We start from the raw sequence: 24,065 nt of genomic DNA on the forward strand, positions 1-24,065 counted from the left end.
CCAGACAGGCACAAGTCCTCTCTTGGGGTCTGGTAACAGTGAGCTTCCAAGTGAATGCATGGTGTGATGAGCTTGTTAGCCTTGCAGCGGAGGCTCCCTGGGCTTTTACCTCTTACCTACCTTGCCCACCTTAAGGTCAGCCCTTACTGACCCCTACGTGGGCTGCCTCCTGCAGGGGTCCCAGGTGTATGGACAGACATGAGTCCTTGCTTATTGTGGGATTCAGAAGGGGTCTGCTGACTTTTCCTTCACTGTCTCCATTGCAGAAACATTTTCCACGCAAGTAATTGCAGAATGAGATAACAAGGGGGAAGATGGGACAGATGATAGTGGATAAACTAAACTAACTTGATTACACTTTTTCCCAAACTTGTTATCCACACTTGCTGTGCTGTGCAAAATCTCAAAAGCCAATTGAGACCTTACAGTCACAACTGCAGGTTCCAGAGAGGTCTCCCTTATAAGTCTAGCAGATCTGCCCACAGATTGAGAATGGTGAGAGTCACTCTTCTGCTTTGGATTTTTGTATTTCAGTGAGAATAGGGAGTTTTATTGTTACGCTTTTAAATAAAGCGATTACACATCCAGGCGGGAGGGCGGCTCTTCCGCTGATATGGTGTGTAGTGATTTAGGTGAACCTTTGGTATTTTACAGTGGGATCGTTCTGATTGGTAACATTGTCAATTGCACAGATAACTGATTCATTTTAAGACGTGTTGATGCCACTTACAAAATCACAAGTTAAAGGACTTTGGGAAATCATTTACGTCAGAGAAGCAACATTTCATTTATTTCTCAGCTTACTATTAGCTTCCTTTTATCAGTATTACTTGACCTTTAAATCAGTTTTTTAATAGACAAGATAACCTTATAGGGTCATGGTAAGTGTGAATGAAATAATGAATGTTAAGTGTATAATTCAGCACCTGGAATATAGAAGGGGTGCTGAAACTTTTGGTTTCTCCCTTCTTTGGGAGGGAGATTCATAGCATTTGGACAGAAAAAAACTCTAAAGTCATCCAGTCCAGTTCCTTAATGAGAAAAATGAGGAACAGAGAAAGAGAGAGAACTGTAAATGATTTACTCAGATTGCTTTGGCAGCTAAGCCAAGAATAGAACATGAATGTCCTGGCTTCCAGAGTTGGTGGCTGCTTCTTACCTGGTCCTTGACTGTTTCCCATGCCAGCAGGAAACCCAAAGCTGTCAACCCAGAGGCACCTGGAAATCCAAGACAGGAGAGGGCAGGGGAACTAAGGGGTGGAAACCATGATGAGAAAAGGCTCCAGAAGTCAGGAGCTCCCTAGGAACAGATGTGGTCCCCACTGGAGAAGGACCATATCCCTAGATGGCCTTGTAGGGTGACATTATTCAGGAAGGGCCTGGATGGAGGGAAGAGGAACATGAGGAAAAGAATGAGCAGGGAGAGTGATCAAAGAACAGAAGGGCAGTGCCAGGAGCCCAGAGTCAATGCTAGCCCCCCTTGAGTGGTTTATAAAGCATTTTCACATATATTATCTTATTTGAAGCCTTAAAACAGTTCTGCCATGTGGGTGGAGTGTCAATACGTGCTGAATGAATGAGTGAGTGAATGAATGAATGATGACTGAAAGCTAACATTTATTAAACCTGCTTACTATGTGCCAGTCATTGCATTTATAATAAGCCTTTTACAGATGAGGATAGTGAGGCACACGGAAGTAAAGTGATTGGCTAAGGTCAAATCCTAGGAAGCATATTTCAGAATTCATGCTTTTCATTTCATTTAACTGTCTTGCCATACTGCAAATGCATGAAAGAAGAGTAGGTGGATGAATTTCCATTTTACCAACAAAGAAGTAGCAACATTGAAGGGCAAGAGGCTCCTACAGTTGTAAAGTAATCAGTGGTCGAGTCACTGCTAGTTAGCTCTTTTGATCTCTAGTCCAACATGCTGCTAACTAGCTCCAGCTTGTATCCCACACTACTTGGGCGGGCTCTGGGTCCACCCCCCACACACCGAGTCAAGCTGTTGTCTTCAGCCCACCCATCGTCCCACCCCCACCTCAGTGTGCTCCTACCCCACATTTTCAAAAATAGTTGTAATGGAAATAGCCCAGGATTGTCGTTAGAAGTCTAAGTTCCAGTTTTGATGCTTGTTAGCAGAATGACTTTGGGCAGGGCAAGAAACCTCCTTGAGACTCAGCTTTCCTCTCTGGAAAATGGAGATAACAGTGCCTACTTTTCACTTGTAAGGATTGAGATAAGATATAAGAAGTGTCGGCCGGGCGCGGTGGCTCAAGCCTGTAATCCCAGCACTTTGGGAGGCCGAGACGGGCGGATCACGAGGTCAGGAGATCGAGACCATCCTGGCGAACACAGTGAAACCCCGTCTCTACTAAAAATACAAAAAACTAGCCGGGCGAGGTGGCGGGCGCCTGTAGTCCCAGCTACTTGGGAGGCTGAGGCAGGAGAATGGTGGGAACCCGGGAGGCGGAGCTTGCAGTGAGCTGAGATCTGGCCACTGCACTCCAGCCTGGGCGACAGAGCGAGACTCCACCTCAAAAAAAAAAAAAAAAAAAAAAAAAGAAGTGTCTAGCAGCTTCCTGGCAGGTAGGAAGCACTCAGTAAATTGATCACCTGATCCTTCCCTGCCACCCTACTTCCTTTTCTCCCTCTAGGTGCCTCTGAAGATGACGTCTCATGTACTGCATGAATAAGGGGCAGTTCAGGCAGGCTGTGATGTATCAAACTCAGTTCTCAGTGAGTGCAGCAGGGCTGATATAGCTCCATCAGTTGGGATAGACGATGAAGAATGCAAGGTCTGCAAGTTGATCTTTCATTGGAGAATTGGTGGTGATAGTGGTGGTGGACAGGGACACTTTGACCACACAAATGCTGTGGACCACTTCGTCTTAATGAATCATTTGGCGAATGAGTACCCAGCAAAGACCAGGCTCCCTGAGAATAGACGTGCATTTGTTCACAGGGGAGCAGACTTCAGAGAGTGGGACTGAGGGGCCCTGGTGACTGTTAAATACCCACCACTCCCCAGACCAGCTAGCAGCCAGTCTGAGCAGCCATGAGAGGTGGTGTGAGCACGGTGTCATACTGCACAACTGGGGTAGGAGTGGGCCACAAACACATGGGTGTGGCAGTCTGGATGGGGAAGACCTTGGGGTGAGCATTTGCCCTGTCCAAAGTGGGCAGCTGCTTCTTAGTTTTTTGGACTGAGTACTGCCACGGGGAGATGCAGACGCAAGGGTGCCAGATCAAATGCTTCATCAGAAGCCAGAAATTCAGATGTTAATGTAAGAGCTCCTGTTTTTAAAATATTGGCCATGAGTTACATTTAAAAAAAATTTTTTTTTTTAACATGGAGCAGCTCAAACCAAATATGCAGCAGGATGCAATTAATTCAGGCTGCCAGCTGCCAGCTTCCGATTAAAGATTCCATGTGGCAGAGGCTTGGGTCTTTATTGGAACAGCTGACATGGATTTATTTGTTCAGTGATTGATTTAACAAATATTTATTGAGCACCTACTGCATGCCAGGCACTATTCTAAGTGTTGGGGATACAGCTCAGATCACAAGCAGACAAGAATGCCTGCTGCCCTTGTGGAGCTGGTGTTCTGCTGTGACCCCTCCATTCTGCCTGGGGTCACTGAATCTTTGCAGTAGTAATGATGATCATGATGACCCGGTTATCCTCCATCCTCTTCTGAGGGAGACTCAAAGTGAGCAGCTCAACCTCAATCATAAAGCCCAATTGTACCAAACGGGCAGCCATTCCTGGTCCTTGACTCAGGCAATGGCCAGTGGTGGGGACAAAGACACCACCTTGGAGATGTCTCCAGCTGTCCAAAGTCAAGACCAGTTCTGTAGGCCATGTGGGTAAGATGCCTCCATTTGCATTTGAATTGAGAAGTTCAGAGTTTGCAGTACAGGTGGCCATGAAAACATCTACCGATATCTACCATAAGCAAAAACTTTTGGGACAAAATTGAGGGCTCCTTATCTGCTTAAAAACCACAGCCCCTACCATTCCTCAGGGTGGAAGGAAGCTCCTGAGTTCTCCAGAGCTCAACCACCGAGCAGGTGAACATGGTGCGGGAAGCTGCATTCCAGAGCCTCATTGAATGCGCATGTGTTTGCAGCCCTGTCCAGGATGCCTGCCCTCAGCCTCTCCTCTAATCATGGACAGTATCTGTGGGTATTTCATCTTACACATCTGATTCCTCTCACCTGCCAGACCATTCTAGAACACAGCCTTGTTCCTCCATGGGGGAACAGTAGGTCAGAGAAATGGTCAGGGTTGTCAGGTCAGGATTGTGCTGATTTCTGCCAAGGACTCGGGTGAGATCTCGAGGGGGCAGCAGAAAGGCCTGATGCCACCTGTGCTGCTGCTCACTGGAGCCAGGGGAATTCAGATGACATTACAAGGATGGAAAATCTTAAAGACACCTCTCAGGCTGTATTTAGGAAAACGTGCTCTCTGTATATTGTGTTTTAATGAAAATGGCAGCTCAAAAGCATCTTCAAACGAACTTCTATTTTTCACTGTTTTCTCCTGAGTGATGAGTAGCATTCTTTCCTGTCCTCGAGCCCCTATCTCTGCTCAGGGTCATATCCTAGAGTCTTGTTGTGTCCTGGTGCAGGGTATGCATAGACTGTCCCAGAGTGCTTTAGGCTCTGGCTAAATTCCTACACACTCCTATTTAATCTGGGAATGAACACTTTACTAGGTATTTTAGAGTTAAAGATCAGTTGGAGACTGAGATCTCATAGCAAGGAAATACACACTTTCCCCTTGTCCCTCCTGTGCTAGGTATGTCTTTCTATGTCTTTCCATGTGTCTTCGTTTGCCTGTGGCTCAGGTACAGCCACGTGGTCCGTGCACCAAACATTATTTCCCATTGGGAAATTTATTTGGCCAAGAGAGGAGATGAGTTCTGGAGGTCTCTGGGCTGCTGGCCCTGCTGGGTGAGGGGACCTGGCCTGTGCTAAGGTGGATCTGGGCTCTGGGATGCCCAGGAAGCCAGTAGGAGGTGAATTCTGCAGGTTTCCCTGAGTCACAAGCTCACTGGTCTGGTTCTGCCTCAAGTCACCTGCCACTGTGATGCTCACTTTCACCAGTACCTCATCACTCAAAGTTATTAAGCAGCTGCTTTTGGAGGCATGCAGGGCCACATCTGAGCCAGGGAGAGGGCTCCTCAGTGCCCCAGGCTGCAGGGCACCAGCATCTTTAACCTGAGGCTTTTGAAAGTAGCTCATTTTGTGATTGACCCAACCTCTTTCCAGCTTCTCTTTCCTTCTATTTCTGATGTTTCTTATCCTGCCCTTCCTTTTACTTTGTAATTTTTCTCAGTACTCTTCCCGTTGTCTTCAACGAAATCTAGATGAAGCTAAATATTTCCCAATAATAGGCTGTCGCTTTAGTGGATAAAACACCTAATTTTGTAGCATCTCAATGGCCAATGGGCAAAGTTGATTTACGGAACTTTTTGATGTGAAAATTTTTAAATACCCTCCACTAATTATCAGCACTTTTGTTTTATCTGCTTCCCTCTCTCCCTTTTTTGGTGAAGTCTTTTAAAGCAGATCCTGGATATGGCATCCTGTCTGTAAACACTTTGATATGGAATTTTAATCTATAAGAACCACAACAAAAAACCCCAACAACAAACATACAAGCGAACAACTTGCAAGTGATCTCCCATTGCTATTGTAATACCTGATGAAATTAATAATAATTTCTTTGAATCAGGATCCAAATTAGGTCCACACATATTTGGTATACACGCTTTTGGAAACCATTTGTTTTTCCTTTAGAATGTTTTGGTAATTCGTATTACTATTAATGCCAGTTGCTGAGTGCCTCTTGTGAGATCTTGACAATTATCTCAAATCTTCACCACCTCCTAGCAGTGTGCTCTGCCCATTTTACAGATGAGCAGGGCAACTTAACTGCTTGACCCAGGTTATGAGGCCTCGACTGGATCCTGCTCTGTCAGCCGCTGCACCCAGGTTTATGTAGACCAGGATTTTCTGTTTGTGTTGAGACAATGAAAACATTTTTGGTCTTCTGTTGTTTACTCCCAAAGGAAAAGCACCCTCTGTAGAAATGTTTGAAAGTAGTTGCACTAAATATTTGGACTTCTGGGGTGATGCATGTGGTTTCTGCACACTGTGTTGCTGCCAAATATGCTTACGTTTACACCATGCCCCATAGCAGGCATGTTTGAATGTGTTTTGCTATTTTTATTATGAGGCAGAAGTGGTTTTGAATATCTTGTTGCTGCTGAAGACAACTCCTGCAGGAAGCGAAGGTATATACAGCACAGAACAGCCTGGCTCTTTACGTCCATTCTGTAGTACCTCACTGTTTACTCCTCCCCACAGCCGCTGAGATAGTGGCAGTTATCTCCATTTACAGAAGAGGGCTCAGAGAGGACATACACCTTGCCCAAGTCACACCGTGAGTAAGAGGCAAGGGCAGCATGCAGGGTTTTCAACTCCGCAGCTCTGGCTGCCAGCTGTTGTACTTTCAGAGCAACACTGTCTTCCTTGCTATGTCCCCACTTTTGAGGTCCTGCTTCTGGACCTTTCTATGCCAACATTTTTATCCTGAAAAATTCCAAATATTTAGAAAGGTTGAAAGAGTAGAATGATCCCCTATATACTCTACCTAGATTTAGCAATTGTTAACATGTAATCATAATTGGTTGGATATCTCTATTTATTGTTTATATGTGCATTTTTCTGAACTACCTGAAAGTAACTACTGATACATGAGGCTCCTACCCCCCCGCCAAATGTTTCAGCTGCTTCTCCTACAAAGAAGGCATTCTTCTACATACCCATGTCATTACTGTACTGAAGAAAATTAGTATACTTCCTATCACCTAAAATCTAATTCATTCTTTAATCCCACAATTTCTCCAGTCATCCCCAATGTTTCTTTTTAATAGCTTTTGGTTTGTTTTGACCCAAGATTTAGTCAGAGCACATATGTTTCATTTTTGGTTCTTTTGTCTCTTTAGGCTCTTGTAATCTGGAACATTTAGCTTTATTCTAGCTTTATTCCTGGGTTCACCTAAATTGTTCATTGAGGGTGTTTGACTTGTTCGTCTTCCCCTGTTGGGTCTAAGGGTTTAATGAGATCCAGAGTATGCATGTTTGGGAAGAATGCTCAGTGGGTTGCCATGGCCTTCCTGTCTCCTTGTGTTGAGGGCACAGAAGAAAGGGTTAGTGGTTCCAGTGTCAGGGGCCACAGGTAAAGAATGCAAGTTAGGGTCATTTTTCTAAAAGCTGAAGAAGAGTTGGCATGAGCAGGCTGAGGCTTTGCACTGGGAGCTTTGCTTCACCCGCACGGCCTGTTCTGGTCCTCTCTCTACCAGTCCCACTGCCTTCCATGCCCTAGGAGCTGGATAGATGGATGACATCTCCAGACTTGGGCCACACATTTCCACACTCTCCACTCACCAATCCACACTCATCCCACCCCAGTGTGTTCAGGAGGGTACAGCAGTAGGGTACATGTTTTCATTGTCTCCTATACACCTTTTTGTCGAGGGAGGGATTCCTGCCCTAGGGTTATGAGGACAGTCATACATGACACTCAACACTGGGTAGATGAGATCAACGGCAGCTTATTCCTCACATATACTCACAGCCCAGGGGAGGAGTACACTGCACACCATGCAGGGACACAAGGAACAGAGTGAACAGCCAGGGACTATGGGAGGCAGGCTTTGTAGTGTATCAGGAGGGTGGGGTGGTCCCTGGTAATGGCAGGAGGATGTAATTAACATTGAATAATTCCACAAGCTAGCAGGAAGCTGAGACTCACTATTCAGAGATAAGCAGAAACTGTGCCTGGTCATGTCAATAAGAAAGGTTATTTGGCTACAGGACCTTATTTGTGAAAGCAGAGTAGGGAGGGGAACTTGTGGTTAGGACATTTGAATCCATTTTTGTTTCAGGTGTCAAAACAAGACATAACATTGGGCCTCCATTTTAGACTTTACACTGCTCAAATTTAACACCCTCATTATTCATTCACTATGTGTACTCATCCTCCTAAGCACTTCATATGAACTAATTCATTTAATCCTTACACCAACCCTCTGAGGGAGGCACTATTATCAGCATCACTTCAGAGATGAGGCAACTGAGGCCTGAGAGGTGAAGCACCTTGCCCAACGTCACGTGGCTGGTAAGGAAAGAATCAAAATCCAACCCAGGAGAGCTGCCTGCAGAATCTGTGCCCTCACCGTTGGAAAGGGCATGAGATTTAGAGTGAGGGCACGAGGACATGAATCCCAGCTCTGCCTTGGGTTTGCATTTGTGCTTGCTAAGCCTCAGTCTTTGCATCTGTTGGGAGGCTGATCACAGAGCAAGAAGAACCATCGCCAAGAGGGGGTGGTAATTCCGGGAGCTGTTCCTGGTCTGGTCCAGGGCTGGTCTCTGCATGCCATTCTTCCTCATCCAGGCGAGTGGTGGATTATTTGATTAAATCAGCTGCTGTAAAGGAAACCCCTCTTTGGATTATAGGTACAAGAGAGTTGGTGGGAGCAACTTCTTGGGGTCTTCATTTCTTTTTCCACCTCCTTCCCTGTGCATTCTTTCTTTCCCTTCTTTCCAACAAACATCAAACTTTGCTCTGCAAAAATCTGATCTCAGTCGTGCACACTGAGACTGGAGATTGACAATGTTGCATTTCCCGAGTAAGGTCACATGTCTATATCTCTAATTGGGGAAAAGTCTGTGTCTTATTAAAATAATTGCAGATAACACTGAGCTGGTGGGGAAAGCACGTATGTGTGTGTTGTGTGTGTGTATTGTGTATGACTGTGTTGCTTGATTTCCTTAAAAGTCCAGTGCATGTACGGAGGAATAGTGCACCCTGTGCCATATAGACGTAGGCAAGACATCTGACATCTTGTAGCTTCAGTGCCCTCATTTCTAAAATAGGAATAATGGTAATTCCTGCCTCATAGGGTTCTTATGAGGATGAAGTCCTGTTGGAAAGCAGCAAGTGAAAGGCTTGGCATAAGATGTCTGCAATATCATAACTAACTATGATTATTATTCTAATTGTTAACTTTGTTTTGGGGGATAGCCAACTACTCCAATTCACAGTAAAGACCTGTCTGAGGGCAGTTTGCTGGCCCACAGGCTCACAGAGATAATCCAGCAACATGTTCTCCCTATAACCACACCCACCTCTTGTTCCCAGGCCTAATGAGTAACCTGATATGCCCCCTTTCCTGCCAAGAGTGGAGTGGCCTGCTTGTTCTGCTGACCACATCTGATGCCTGTTTTTAAGAGCTTTTCCCTGTTGCGGGAGAGAGACTGACTAGGGAGGAAAAGTCAGTAGTGCAATAAGGAAACATGCTTTCCTTTCGGCTCTCACCTGGAAAACGATTTTTGTTTATCATGTGTCTTCAAGTGTTATTATTTTTTTTCCTCAGATCTCAATTGTTGAAAGTGACTTTCTGGGCCATTGTTTGCTCATAGAATGACCAAATGATGCAGACTTTTGTTGCCATTCTTCTATCTGCTCCCTTTCCCCAACACACAGCCTCACTGCCCTCAGGTGGGGCTTAAAGAAGGTGAGGCAACCTTCTCACACCCAGCATATTCACATGTGTAAGAGAAACAGTCACCGTTTATGGAGGCTTTCGGTGCTCTAGGTGCTGTGCTGGACCCTAACTTATTACTGAACAGAATGTTCACAATGGCCTTGGAAGGTATGACGGCGTCTTGGGGGACAGGAGGAAGATATGTAGCTCCAGAGAGGTCAAGTGACTTTTTTCAAGCCACCCTGACAGCAAACACCAAAGCAGGGATTTGGACTAAGTCTAATGATCTGATTGGGTTTATATTTCAGTATAATCTTGTGTTATTTATAGCTGGGAAAAAGGATGGTGAGGTCTGTCATCCTAGTACTTGACTTTAAAGCCCCTTGGAGTTTTAACCTATCTTGAAAAAGGCCTGTCATTCAGGCACATGGGCTAAGGGCATTGGCAAATCCATGAAATCTTTTAGAAGCTTATAGGGATCCTCTGGGGCTTTAGGCACTTGACTTTGAATTAGAAGAGGCCCAGGGGGACAGTGGCATCACTGTCCCTTGTCATGGACTTGCTGTTTCTGCTGATGTGATGTCAATATCAGCCATTCCTTTGGATTCCCAACTTTGGGCTGCACCTGTTGCCACATTTGACATGTGGACTGTGATAGATACATACCTTGGAACATCCCTAGAGGACCAGGGTCCTCACAGGTGGCTCTGGGTGGGAGGCTATTTAATGAGACCAACTACTGGGGCACTCCAATCTAGACATCTTCTTAAAGCAGAGTGCAGTGGCAAGCTCATGTGTTCTGATGTGTACAAGGAAAAACCTCAACACCCAATTCCACGATCTGTTGTGACCCAGATTATGCAATCTGTAACCTCCATAAGAGTTGGGACCATATTTGTATTCACCAGTGTTGTAGCACAGTACTTGGCACATCATGGACACTCAGTAAATATTTGTTGAATGAAGAAAACTTTGGCAAAGATGATAGTCCACTCTCTGTCCCCTCCTGTGGCCTTTCTGTGTAACAAGATACGTATCCTGGGTCCTTAAATCATATTGAGCTATGGAAACAGAATTAACTAACAAGAGCATGGGAACGAGACAGACAGACAGAGAGAGAGAGAGAGAGAGAGAGAGAGAAAGAGAGGAAGAGGGAGAGAGAGAGAAAGAGAGAGAGAGAGAATGTGTGAGTGTGTGTGTGTGTGTGTGTGTGCAGGTGAGCATATGTGAGTGTAGTTTGTATCTGTCATGAGTCTAGATGCTGCCCTATCTAGCCCTAGTCTGGGGATCCTCCTAGGGGCAGGACCATATTCTAATTTGATGCCAAGCCGGTTAAAGGTCTGGAGAGCCCCCAGTGATGCCACGTGTGCCTCTGGAATTGCATCTGCTGCTTGTAGGTGAAGATTCAGGTGACCAAAAAAAGGTAGTAGGTGGTGCTTTTGTGATTTAGCAGTGAAAGAGCCACTGGCAGCCACGGTTTGCTTAAAGGGGAAAGGTGTGTGGTTCTCCGTTGTATTTTGCTTTCAGATCACTCCGACTTCAGTTTTCTTCTTGCTTTTCACTCTTACTCAATGTCAGATCCTGCTTTACCTCTTTTCCATTTTGGTTAATTTTAGTGGATTCTCCCTGCATCTTAAATAATTGCATCCTTTCGTTTGCCTTCCACTCACTGAATTTCAGGCCGTGTGTATGTGTGTGCACACACGTGTGTGTTTATGTGTGTGGGGTGTGTGTGTGTGCATTTTGTGTGTATGTATATATAATTATAAGCTCTATCCCCTTTAAACATCTGAACCACACATGAACAATGCACGAGAGAAAATTGCTTGGTGTAAAGTTAGAATTACGTCTTTGAATTTTCTTCGTGAATTTTTTTTCTTGCCCTGTCTTATGGTGCTGAGTGAATGTGTTTTCAGGTCTTCAAACTATATCATGAGAAAATTAAGGAGAAAATATGTAAAACTGCCCCCACTTTGCTCAGGAGAAATTAAGATACAAATAGATTAAGATAACTGTCCAGATGGGCGCAGTGGCTCACGCTTGTAATCCCAGCACTTTGGGAGGCCGAGGCAGGCGGATCACGAGGTCAGGAGATCGAGACCATCCTAGCTAACATGGTGAAACCCCGTCTCTACTAAAAATACAAAAAATTAGCCAGGTGTGGTGGCGGGTGCCTGTAGTCCCAGCCACTCAGGAGGCTGAGGCAGGAGAATGGCATGAACCTGGGAGGCAGAGCTTGCAGAGAGCCGAGATTGCACCACCACACTCCAGCCTGGGTGACAGAGGGAGACTCCATCTCAAAAAAAAAAAAAAAAAAAAAAAAGATAACTGTCCAATTTAAACAGCAAAGAAGTAGAAGTATGTCTTGGATTAAAATCCAACAACAATTTACCTGACTTTGGGCAGTTAAAATTATCATTAAAGAAAATAATACGTTTACTTTGGTAGTAACTTTGCTTTTCAATGTAGTAACATTTGACCTGCACAGTCTAGACATTTTATTTTTAGTTTGAATCCCTATTAAGTGAAATGATGTTGACAATAGTTAACAATTCATGAATGCTTGTAATGGTGGAAGTCCGTGATTTTGAGGTTAGACTGGCACAGCTGCTGAACTAGAGTTTATTGACAACAATGAAGAAAATATTGCATTCACATCTATATAGTCTCATTAAATAGCATTTTTCCTTTGAAATGATTCATAAATGCTACCTTGTAATCTGTTAGAGTTCCATGCCTCCTACTCATGTAGGGCTGTTTATTTTTGGTCATCAAACCTGATGAAGTTTTAGGAGCCTTACTCTGCTCTTAAACATATTGTGAGATGCAATGGATAACTAGTGTGATTATCCACATGATTTGAGTACAGAGGGCCCGGAGTTATGTACACAGACACAGCAGCTCTTCTATTCATTTTTTTTTTTTTTTTTGAGATGGAGTCTCACTCTGTCACCCAGGCTGGAGTGCAGTGGCATGATCTTGGCTCATTGCAACCACCACCTCCTGGGTTCAAGCAATTCTCTTGCCTCAGCCTTCCAAGTAGCTGGGATTATAGGAACACACCACTACACCCAGCTAATTTTTTTGTTTTTAGTAGAGAAGGGGTTTCGCCGTGTTGGCCAGGCTTGTCTCGAACTCCTTGCCTCATGTGATCCACCCGCCTTGGCCTCCCAAAAGCTCTTCTATTCTTAATGAAGACTTTGCAGAGAAGGGGAAAGGCCTTCACAGTGAGAACAACAGGCCTGACCCTCATCCCCAAAGGACCTCTGCATCCTTGGATCTGTCAGAGCCTTCTGGGCATTAAGATGTTTTTAGTTGTTCTGTGTTTATTGTAAATAAAAGTAAACTAAATGGTTTTACCCACCTTCTAGTGGTCAAAGAGTTGCTGCAATTTCTTTAACCTTTTCTTAAAAAACTCAAGGACGTCCGTAATTACGCTGCCCAGGAATATACTGACACTTGCGAGCTACTAAGGCTGGCCAGGCTATAGTCCTCTACACTGAATGGCTTCAGGCTGTGGTGCCTTTGAGTTTTCATTTTGTTTTCTATATTTTTTTTCTCCCCCCCATGACACAAGTGGTGCTTGAGATGATTTTAATGGCTTTGTGAGATGGGTTCAGATTTAGATTGTAGTGGGTTGGTACATAGGCAATTGGGGTTTTTGCTATGCTTTTTTAAAAAAAAAATGGCAACAACCACAATTACTTTTGCACCAATGTCATACATGGATGTGACCCACCTTCTACAATAGTCATGGAGAAGATTCCCTGGGGATCATGTTAAATGCAGACTCTGATCCACTGGGTCTGGGGTGGGGCTGGAGATTCTGCATTTTTAACAAGATCCCACAAGCTGCTGCTGCCCTGGACCCTTGTGACTCAAGGTTTGATCTACAAATCGGCAGCATGGCACACCCAGGAGCTTGCTGGAAATGCTAGCTCTAAGGTCTTTTCTGAACCTGCTGTCTCTGTATCTGCAGTCACAAGACTCCCAGTGATCCCTGGACACATTAAAGTTTGGGAACCGCCAACGTAACACACTGCTGGAGACCATGCCTTCACACCTTCCCTAGAAGCAGGGATCCCATTTCTTGGATTCCAAACCACTTCCAAAGAGCTTGTGGAAGGATGTTTCCAGGCCTGGGCATGTCCTCTCTTGGGAACACCTTTAATCTCTCCAGGACTTTCCATTCCACTATGTGCCCTCCTCTGTCCCTGTTAAGATCCCTAAGCTTTATTAAGACCTTGGTCCTCTGCATATTAGCTCCACTGTCTGCATTCTTTGAGACAGATGCCAGTGGCTGAAGCATGGCTGGAGAAGGGACATCGATCTTTCTTAGTACTGCTGCTCCCAGAGGATATAATTTGCTTGATAGATGGGTTCTGGCTGCAGCTACTCAGGGTGGAGTGAGGGATTGTGTAAAATGCTGGGTGCACCAGGCTTTAGAAAAATTGCCAGGAGGATAATAAAACCTGAAAGACAAACAAGACGAGGAAGGAAGGTGCTCTGTCGTGTACCTGGTCCCATTGCCCTGTGGCCGGCTGTGTGAGAAGAAATAGGAGTCAAGGTTCTGGGGTCTCACAGAGTGGGAGTGTGTGGCCATCACAGTGTCAATAGCACCCTGTGGGTGGCAGAGTATATTTCAGAGGTGGCTGCAGCCATATCCCTCATTCATCTGCTTTTCTGTAGTAAGAACTTGCCACACCCCAGTCAATGGGTGGAGTCATTTCCCCTCCCTGGAATCCACACTGACTTTAGGATTCACTTCTGACTGGAGATGACACTACACAACTTCTAAGACTAGGTTGGAAAAAGCCATTGAGCTTCTGCCTTGTTCTCCTGGGATACCTGCTGTGAGGGAAGCCAGTAGCTATGAATAATTCTGACCACCCTGAGACCACAGTGCTGGAGAGGAAGGATTTTTCTAGGGTGGAGGGGTGAGGTTCAAGATCCTTTATTTTCAGAGCTTGCAACCGTTGATTAGCAATGCTATCTAAGTTGGTATGATCCGAAGGCCAATCACCTTTCTCTTTAGGCACCCAACCAACAGAATCTCTTTCTTACAAACAAGATCATTGACCAGTTGGGATCTGTCTCAATGTGTGTGTGGGAAGAGGTTCTCTCCCCCCACTTCTCCCATCAAGATTGTTTTATAGCCAAATGAAACTCAAATCCATAATACAGCAACTAGTCATCTCCAGTGTCACTGATTCCCCCCACCCCCAGAATAGGAAGTTGAGGTAAGAGGGGAGAGACTGTGTCCTGTTATAAGAAAAACAACAGCAGGGGTTCCAGCTAACAGCCTGGTCAGTGGACAGCCATTGACTATGCCCACATGAGAGATTCTAAGTGGGAACTACCTAGACAATGGGCCCCTCTCAATTTCCTGATCCACAAATTCATGAGCAAAATAAAATGTTTTGAAGTAATTTGTTATGTAGCTAAGAAACTGGAGTATTCTGAAGCTTTGGTTATCAGAGATACACTGCACATTCTTAAAAACATCCTTCAAGCAAAATTTATTTCATTTCACTTCATTTCATTATGTCTTTAAAACACTTGGGAGCAGGGAGTAGGTTGTCACAAAATCAAACAAAGCCCGAAAACTGTCTAATAAAAACATGCAGCTTTAGGCTAGAGTAAAATGATAATAGTAATACAATTCTAGTTTTTGTTTCTCTTCTGTCAGGCCCTACATATATATTCCATCGTTTAACTTTCATTCCAACTCTGTAAGGTGTGTCTATTTTAGAGATGAAGAAACTGAGGCTCAGAAAATGTTAAATGACTCACCATGTGCCAGAGTTGGGGTTTGAACGCTGCTGGACCTGACTCTAGAGCCTGTCCTGCAGTGGGTGGAAGAGTTGTTAATGAGAAGAGTTAAATTACAGGATGTCCTGTCCTTGGATCCTAGGGTCTGGGACCCTTAGGTGTCATTTAGTTCAATGCTGGGGACTCCTGGCCCATCATAGTGTTTTAAAATCCACATTACCAGACCACAGTCTTAGGTCTGTGGTAGGGTGTTTTCTAGAAGGTTCTGACCCTTCTCAAATTAAAGTCTTGGATTTAGTTCAGCCTCACCCATTGCAGAGGCCCTGGGAGAGGAAGCAGCTTGCTCCACAGCACGGAGCAGCTCAGCTGGCGAGCTGGGGCAGAGAGCAGGTTTCTGATGCCCAGAGAGGGTGCTCCTCCTGGCAGCTCTAGAGGAGGTTTGGAAGACTGATAGCAGAAGTGACTTGCACCCCAGTGAGGGGATGCAGTAGGGATTCTGTAATAGAAGTGCTCCACGTTCAGGGTTGGTGAAGGGTTGACTGGGTTCTGTGATGACGGCACTGCAGGAGTCCATTCAGTCATCTAGCAAATAGCTACCAAGAGATGCCTGTGTGCCAGGCAGAGGCGCTGGGGGCCCAGTGCTGAGCAGAACAGTCATGGATACCACTGCTTTTTGAAATTACATAAATACACAGACTTTTAGGACTTAAAACGTCACAGTTAGAGGAGGCAGGGAGAGAAGGGGGAAGAGAAGGAGGGAGGGAGAGACAGGGAGAGAGACACAGAAGATGGGTGGATTTTAGGTTTCTTAGATACACAATAGAATTGAGAGTCAGGCTGATCAAAGTGAGAATAGTTTCAGTGTCACCTATTCAAAGTCCCAAATAGATGTTAACTTCTGTGGTCTCTGAGTGCCTACAGTGGCCCAGCTGTGCTACTGGGCTGTGAGGTGACAGCCCTGGAGTGGCTCCTACCCTCATACCCTCACAGGGGAGCTGCAAACAGAACATACTCGTACAACGTCCCAAATCTGGGATAGAAACCGGGGCTGTGGGACTCCTGATTCTGTCTGGAGACTGGGGTGGCTTTAGGTGACCAACTGTCCTGGTTTGCTCAAGACTGAGGGGTTTCCTGGGATATGGGACTTTCAGTGTTAAAACTGGAAAAGTTATGGACAAACCAAGACTGCTGGCCACCCTAGAGGGTTTGCTAGAGGAGGAGGAAGCTGAGCTTCTCCTCCTCTCCTGCTCCCCTGCACTCCTCATCTTGGATCATGGGAATCCTTTTCCCAGAAGCCCAAACCAGAAGTCTAGGAATCAGTTTCAGCCACTCCTGCCCCCAGGTTCTCCACGCCATCCATTTCCTCTCCAGTCTGCTAGTGTCTCTTGCAGGGACAGCTGCCACAACCTCAGCACCTCCCACCTTGCCTTCTATTCTCTCCTCCGAGTCCCATCCTCACCATGGCCAGGGCCACCATTTTGAATAGGAATTCCCATTCCATGTTCCTTTACCAAACCTCTCCTTGGCTCAAAATCAAAGTCCTCTAGCCTGGCACTCAAAGCCCCAAATGACCTGGCTTCTTTTGCCCTCTCCAACTGCATCTGAAGTGGTGCTGAACTTAGTTCCTCAGGTAAAGATTGGCTGGAGAGCTGGGAGGTGGCCTGATGGCTGAGATCTGAAAAAGCAAACCCCTGCATTTCTGCCCCTTTTTTAGTTTTTCTCTTGGCAGTGACTGCTTTTCATTGCCCAACCAATGAAGACAGCACACGGGCAGCTGTGCCAGTTACTCCCTCCCTTATGTTTCACCGCAAGCCTATTTTATTTTCAAGAGACCATGCTAAGGCCAGACCATTCTGCCCTGGCCTTGCCCCATTCTGACTGCAGTTTCCAGTTTACTTTGGAACCCCAAGTCCTTAGAATCTTTGTACACACAAAGCTACTCCCTTATGCATGGAATTTGTCCTTGCTAGCAGGTGGTGATGGAAGAGTCTGTAAAGTCTCAGTGATTCTTTCAGTCCTTCCCAAGCCTTTGAACCAGTGAGAACTGACAGCAGGGCCTGTCTCTTTCCCCCTCTGCAGCAGTCTGTATTCTCCCCGCTGAGGGTGCATAGTGGGGGGCCTCCTTGGGAACTTCCCGCAGCAACAGAACGCTTAACCTTTATGTACTTTTCTTTTTACGTTTCAGTTTTACAGAGTTTTTGGATCCGTTCCAGAGAGTCATCCAACCGGAAGAGATCTGGCTCTATAAAAATCCTTTGGTGCAATCAGATAACATACCTACCCGCCTCATGTTTGTAAGTACCATGATTTCATGCCTTATTTGACTGCTCTCTCAAAGATGAACCAAATGGGTTTTCATCTTTGTTTTTCTAACCCTGAAGACAGTGGGTGGCCTGAGAGAAAGAGAAGGTGAGCAGCCCATCAAATTAAAATCCAGTTCCTTGTCATGATAGGAGCTGCTTGGTCATGTGAGAAGGACACTGTTAGAAATGCTTGTTCCCTGGTGCCACAAAGAAATAGCACACGAACATAGATTTAATTATCTCAGCAAGGCATTGTTTACTTTCTGCAGAAAGGGTGCTCATCACAGATGGAACAATGGTGAGAACATGCCTGAACAAAGGCGGGAGGCAATTTTTATCCCTTATGCAGCTTGTCCCTGCTACTGTGTCCTGTCTGCATTGGCTAGAGCCGGACCTCACAGTCAAAACTAATACCTGATTGGCTAACAGCTTAAAACGTTCTTAAATAGGTAAAGGCAAGGCAGAACAAAGGAAAAGAGAAAGTTGCTTATGAAGGATTTAAAGAAGCAATAATGTTTCCAAATAAGGAAGGGGTGTAAGCTATGAGCTAAGACTTGCCTCGGCCTGTCTAGACATGCCTGAATAAGCCAAAGCAACTAACTGGGCTAAAGTGTAAGAACTAACAGTTGATAGGAGGCTTTAGGGTAAGAAGCTATTATTCCTAGTGCCTATTTTATTTTAAAACTAAGACGAGGCCGGGCGCGGTGGCTCAAGCCTGTAATCCCAGCACTTTGGGAGGCCGAGGCGGGTGGATCACGAGGTCAGGAGATCGAGACCATCCTGGCTAACACAGTGAAACCCCGTCTCTACTAAAAATACAAAAAAAATTAGCCAGGCGAGGTGGCAGGCGCCTGTAGTCCCAGCTACTTGGGAGGCTGAGACAGGAGAATGGCGTAAACCCAGGAGGCGGAGCTTGCAGTGAGCCGAGATCGCGCCACTGCACTCCAGCCTGGGTGACAGAGCAAGACTCCGTCTCAAAAAACAAAAACAAAAACAAAAACAAAAAAAACTAAGACGAGCTTTGAAGAGGAATTTTTCTACTTTCTACAAGTCATTGCCCAATATTGTAGAATGAGAAAGGACTTGCTTGTCTGGGCTATGCTGAGTTACAGTAAAGGAAGACTAGAGGCCAGTGATGAGAATTTTCTGTCCACTCCCTTTTTAGGATAAGCCTTGATTCTGCCCAAATGAAGGTACCCAGATAGCTCTGTTAACCTCTTTTCTGGTTTTAGCTGGTCAGTTGTTGGCCACTAATAAGACCACCCTGTGCTTCAACCTCTTGAGAGTGTCTTGTGTCTCTCTCCTTCTAGAATAAATGGGCAAGCACCCATAGAGCTGGTGAATATATTGAGATAAATTTTACCCCCCCCCACCCCCAATGCCACATGGCAACTGCCACAACCTTTTACATTTCACTGCCTATATACTAGGCTTGTTGCTGAGAGCTTAAGAAATGATGGTCTAATTTAATTCCACCCAGCATCCCAGTGAGGAAAATGTCATTGTTGTCCACATTTCACAGATGCAAAACTGCATTCCAAGAGAGATGAGGGAACTTGCCCGATGTCACATAGCTAGTGAGCATAGCACCAGGTTCTAGCAGCCAGCTCTTGGAGCTCAGCTCTCAGCCAAGAGGCTGCCCTGAGGGTTGGGGGCAGAGTATCTGGGACTCCTTGCTGATGCTAATGAAGCCCTGGAGAATTGGAGAATCACCATCCAGACTTTCTGGAGCAGAGGAAATATTTAAGCTCCTCTTTGTTATGGAACGATAATGTCACTTTTGGATGGGCAGCCTCCCAGAAGTTTGAAGGTTGTTCCTGTTGACCTGCCATGGTGTCTCGTGCCTCTCTGGGAACTGCTCCAGAAACTTCATAGACACACAGGGAACATTTTTGTGTTTTGAAAGAAACCCCTCTGGTTTTATGGAGGAAATTTTGTTAATTAGTGATGATTGGAAAGATCTGTGTTTTTGCAAACTCTTGAAAATGCCCATAATGCCAGCGAGCATTAAAGTATCATTTTAATTGCTTCTTAATAATTACTTTTCTACTGGAAAGTAAACTGGATTTTTATAAATCTTAGGGAAATTGACAAATTAGGGTTGTTGTGAGTAGAGAATTACTAACACATGACTATTAAAATCGGGCTTTTTTTCATTTCTGCTGTAACTCAAATCTTCTATAAATCCTAGAAATAAAGGAAGCAGTGTATGTGTAGTGAGTTTACTCAATGGCTTTAATAGGGAGAAGCTTCTATTTATCAGTTACTCCTATTTTTCATAACATTTTACATTTCATGTGTTGTAAAAACACAATTTGGAGATGAATGTTCATATGGGATGTTGTGAGAAATCTGTGGCTGTGTCCTAGATTTATGAACAATGGATTGTTTTGAAGTCTAGATACAAATGCCACAACTATTCTGGCTACAGACACAAATAGGATGGAGCAATTTGCATGCTGGCGGTGGTAGAAATTAGTCAGTAGAGGGCTTATTCAGCGCTGGGGTTCTCAGAGAACAGAAGGATATTCAGCCACACGTACTGATTCATACCCTCTATTCTCCTAATGAAATAAGTGCAACCTTTTATTTCATTAATAGCAGTTGATGAATTTCATTCATTTGGTTGCACAATTTAGTACAATTCCATAATAACACAAGGAAAGCAGTAGATACATTGATAATACCTATAACACAAAGATGAAAAATATTTTGTCACCCCATAAAAAAGATTTGTTCTCCTGGGTTTTAAGAATTTAATATAAAGCATTATATTATTTTGGTCCTTTAAAACCTTCAGACGTTAGTAGAATAATTGGTAATAGATCATCCATTTTCACTGATGTATAAAATGGCTTGATTTTCTTTGAAAGCTCAAATTTTTTTATTTACTACATAGAAAAGTCCTGGGGTCTCCTTTAATTTTGATTGGAATGTTTTAATCAAAAGGTGAACTTTCTAACTTTCTTACCAAGGTGTTTTTTAAAGGCAGCTGGTATTGACTTGAATTTCTTTTATTAGATAATTAATGCTTCTAGAGTCATATGTGTGCAAGTTAGACGAGCCAATTGGGCAAATGTAACAAGAAAATTAACAGAATGATGGCTAGGGGATTAAGTGCAGAGTAAATGGTAATAATGTTACTGGAAGCCTCCTAACTTGCACTTTCGCTGTCTGTGGCACCATTAGCTCAGGTGATGTCTGTCACCCTGAAAGTTGGGTGTAGTTAGAACTGTTTGAATCCAAGAGCTTGTTTCCCTTGACAACCCAGTGTTCCTGTTGACCAGAGAGACTGGCTGAGAATTCTTTTCAGATGCACTCAGAAGTCTTGCTTAGCATTTCAGGGATATGCCCAAGGCCTTTATGGAAGGCTGCTTCCTTATTCAAAAGAGGTACTGGTTGCTTGCTGAGTGTGAGGGGTTTATCAGAACATTTTTAAAAACCTACTTTTTGTGTAGGACAACTTCATTGGTATTAGTTGTTGCTTTTTGGTACACGTTTTGTTATCTGTAGTAGTTGTTTCTTTGTACATTCAGGGGACATTTTCAGGGAGCCTGCTATGGGTAAAGCAAACCATAGGGGCTATAGTGGATAAGAAGTCCAGTGAGACTTGGGGTGTACCTTCAGGGACCTTCCAGGATCGCTGGTACATTAGGATGGTACTCTAACACAAAATGGAATCTGAAAAGGGCCAGAGGAGAGGCCCAGGTAAACTTCTAGGGAACTACTACTACTTCTTCTTCTCCTTCTCCTCCTCCTCCTCCTCCTCCTCCTCCTCCTCCTCCTCCTCCTCCTCCTCCTCCTTCTCCTCCTCCTCCCCCTCCTCCTCCTCCTTCTTCTTCTTCTTCTCCTTTCTTCTTTCTTCTTCTTTCTTTTTCATCACCCACAAGAGTAAACATTTCTTGAATTCGGGGGCTGTGCTTATAACTTTATAAAGAACATCTCAATTAATCTTCAGAATCCTTCGAGGTCAGCACTTTTGTTAATCTCATAATGTCAGTGGAGAAAACAAAACTAGGGAAATTATACAACTTGTCCAAGATTATACAACAGTCAGTGGCTGGACCAGGATCTGCGCACCGACTGTGAGTGCAAACTCTCACTTGGAGGCACTCTGCTGTGATGCCTCTTTGGTGATTGGTTAGGTGGAGAGGCATGTAAAGGCAGCGAAATGGAGAGTGAGCCCATGTGGGTCCTGTCAATAGAGTTAGTTTGGAGTATATATGTGTAAGGGCTAAGAAGGGGGCAGGGATAGAACTAGACTGAGGATAGCTTTGGATTGGTTAATTACAACCTAATTCAGTGGATGGTTATGAAACACTTACCATGAAGAAAGATGAGTAAGATATGGTTTCTAGTCTAGGGAGGGGCACAGATATGAACACAAGGTGGACAGTGCTCCACTAAAAAGCCTTGAGGAATAGGTAAGACTCAGTAAGGAGTTTAAGGAATGATAGGTTTTGCAAACTTTTTTCCTTGGCTTCCAAAAGAAATCCACCCAAGCCCTATTCTTTGCCCTCTTCTCTTTTTGCTTCGACAGTGATAGGTCCAGATTTATTCTCATAGACTATTACTGATAGATACTGTGTTGATTTGATACCAGGGTTTTCTATTCTGGGATAGGATGCTTCTAAGGAAGACAGAAATAAAGTCATTTTGGGGAGGAAGAAGGAAGAAAAAGAGACAAGGCTGGATCATGATAGACAGTTTAATTTTTAGGCTCTTTTTAAGAGTCTTAGACAGCTCTTTTATCTGTGACGGGATGTAATTGTTTACCCACAGCAGGGCCTTTTCCAAGTGTCTGAGTGTCTTAAAGTTGTCTTTATAATCACTTTGCAACACACCCTTCTGTCAAAAGCCAGAAATGAAGGCACTTTGGGCCCACTGTTTTGTTTTGTCTGACGTGAATGAACCCTAGTGACAAGCTCCTCTCTGGCTAACACCCTCACATCAGGGCTGCTCTGGCTTCGATCTCTTCTGGTTATTAGAAGTCCTTGGCATCCTCATGCCATCCCCCCTCAAACACACTGCTCCACACTTTGTGGTTTCCCGGAAGCGCCCAGGCAGCATGGTGCACGGTACCTTGCATCAGCACATGAGGATGACTCCATTTCTGGGTGCAGAACTGGCCAGGGATTGGTGCTCCTTCCTGTGTTGATTCATGGGTGGATGCTCCATACCCTAGTTGGTCATTCAGGGTATGGTCAGGGTGCCTGGGAGAATTAGGCTCCCTTTTCTCTCCCCAGCTTCCTTCCTTTACTCAAAGGTGCACACTACTCAGATCTCAGGGTGCAGGTGGGCTTGAACTGAAAATCCTTCAATCCTATATGTCTGGTGATAAGATCCTGATACCCTTTTAACGGTCTTTTCCAGAAAATAATGAAATACTAGTCAACAACCAGCATTTGCTGGATGGTAGCTCTCTGTTGGACCCTGTTGGTGGGCAGTTGGTATGGGCTCCATAGTGGCCTACTAGGGGTCAACTCTCAGCTTTGCCACTCACTAGCTATGCAAATGTGAAGATCACCTCCCCTCCTAGCACTTTACTTTCTTCATCTGTGAAAGGTGTCTTTAAGAACATGTCTCATCAAGCTGTAGAGAACATCAAATGGGGGTGACAGACCTATGGCACTTTACTTAGTGCATGGTACCTAATCAGCATTCCTTAATTGTTAGTGAATTGAAATCCTACGAATAATACCTGTCATAGATATTATTATCATCATACCCATTTTATAGATAAGGAAACTGAGAATTAATGAGGTTGAGTGACTTGCTCAAGGACAAAGAATGGATAAGTGTCAGAGCTGGGGCTTGAACCCACCTCTTCTTAATCTGAGACCATTCCACACACTTTTTTTTTGTTTTTGTACAGAGCTCTGGCTTCCCAGCCTATGGAACAAGCTACATACAAAACTAGCCACATCCCAGATCCTGCTTAATGATGCATATGCTATCTCTTTGTGTGGGTACTGTGCAGTACAATTAGTAACTTTAAAGGTGGTGTTCAATATATAATCTCTGTCAGCCTCATTTTCCCCATCTGTAAAATCTTTTGGGCTAAGGGAATCACCGAGATTCAGGACTCCAACCCAGGAGCATGGCAACCGAGTCTGGGAGTCTTATTCCCACTAGCTGTGTGCATTTGTGTGTTTACTGATCTCTGTGATTTTTAGTTTCGTTATTTGTACAATGGGAATAATATTTCCCACAATAGAGTAGTTAGAAGATTGGAAAGTGTGAGGAAAGTCCTTAACACATAGTAGGTGCTTAAGCTGTGACAGCTGTCACTGAAATTTCTATGACTTATCTATGACCTGGAAACAAGCCTCCTTACCTTTCTTTTCTAACTTGGAAAAAAGCATGCACTATATTTTATTTAACGTTTACTTTCTAGGGTAGGAACTGCTGTAACATTGTGGTTAA

The 24,065-nt window shown here is 44.5% G+C and overlaps 1 protein-coding gene across 3 annotated transcripts in view; it reads left to right on the forward strand.

Annotated features, from left to right (window-relative positions):
- Window positions 1–24,065, forward strand: part of PLPP4 (phospholipid phosphatase 4) — a 136,149-nt gene that overhangs the window by 33,062 nt on the left and 79,022 nt on the right. For all 3 annotated transcript variants that reach the window (XM_010365670.2, XM_030941006.1, XM_030941005.1), the window contains one exon: window positions 17,522–17,630. In XM_010365670.2, the coding sequence (XP_010363972.1) occupies window positions 17,522–17,630 (109 nt within the window). Of the gene's footprint in view, window positions 1–17,521; window positions 17,631–24,065 lie in introns of those variants that run through there.

Source organism: Rhinopithecus roxellana, chromosome 11, assembly GCF_007565055.1.
Source record: "Rhinopithecus roxellana isolate Shanxi Qingling chromosome 11, ASM756505v1, whole genome shotgun sequence".
NCBI classification, from domain to species: Eukaryota; Metazoa; Chordata; class Mammalia; order Primates; family Cercopithecidae; genus Rhinopithecus; species Rhinopithecus roxellana.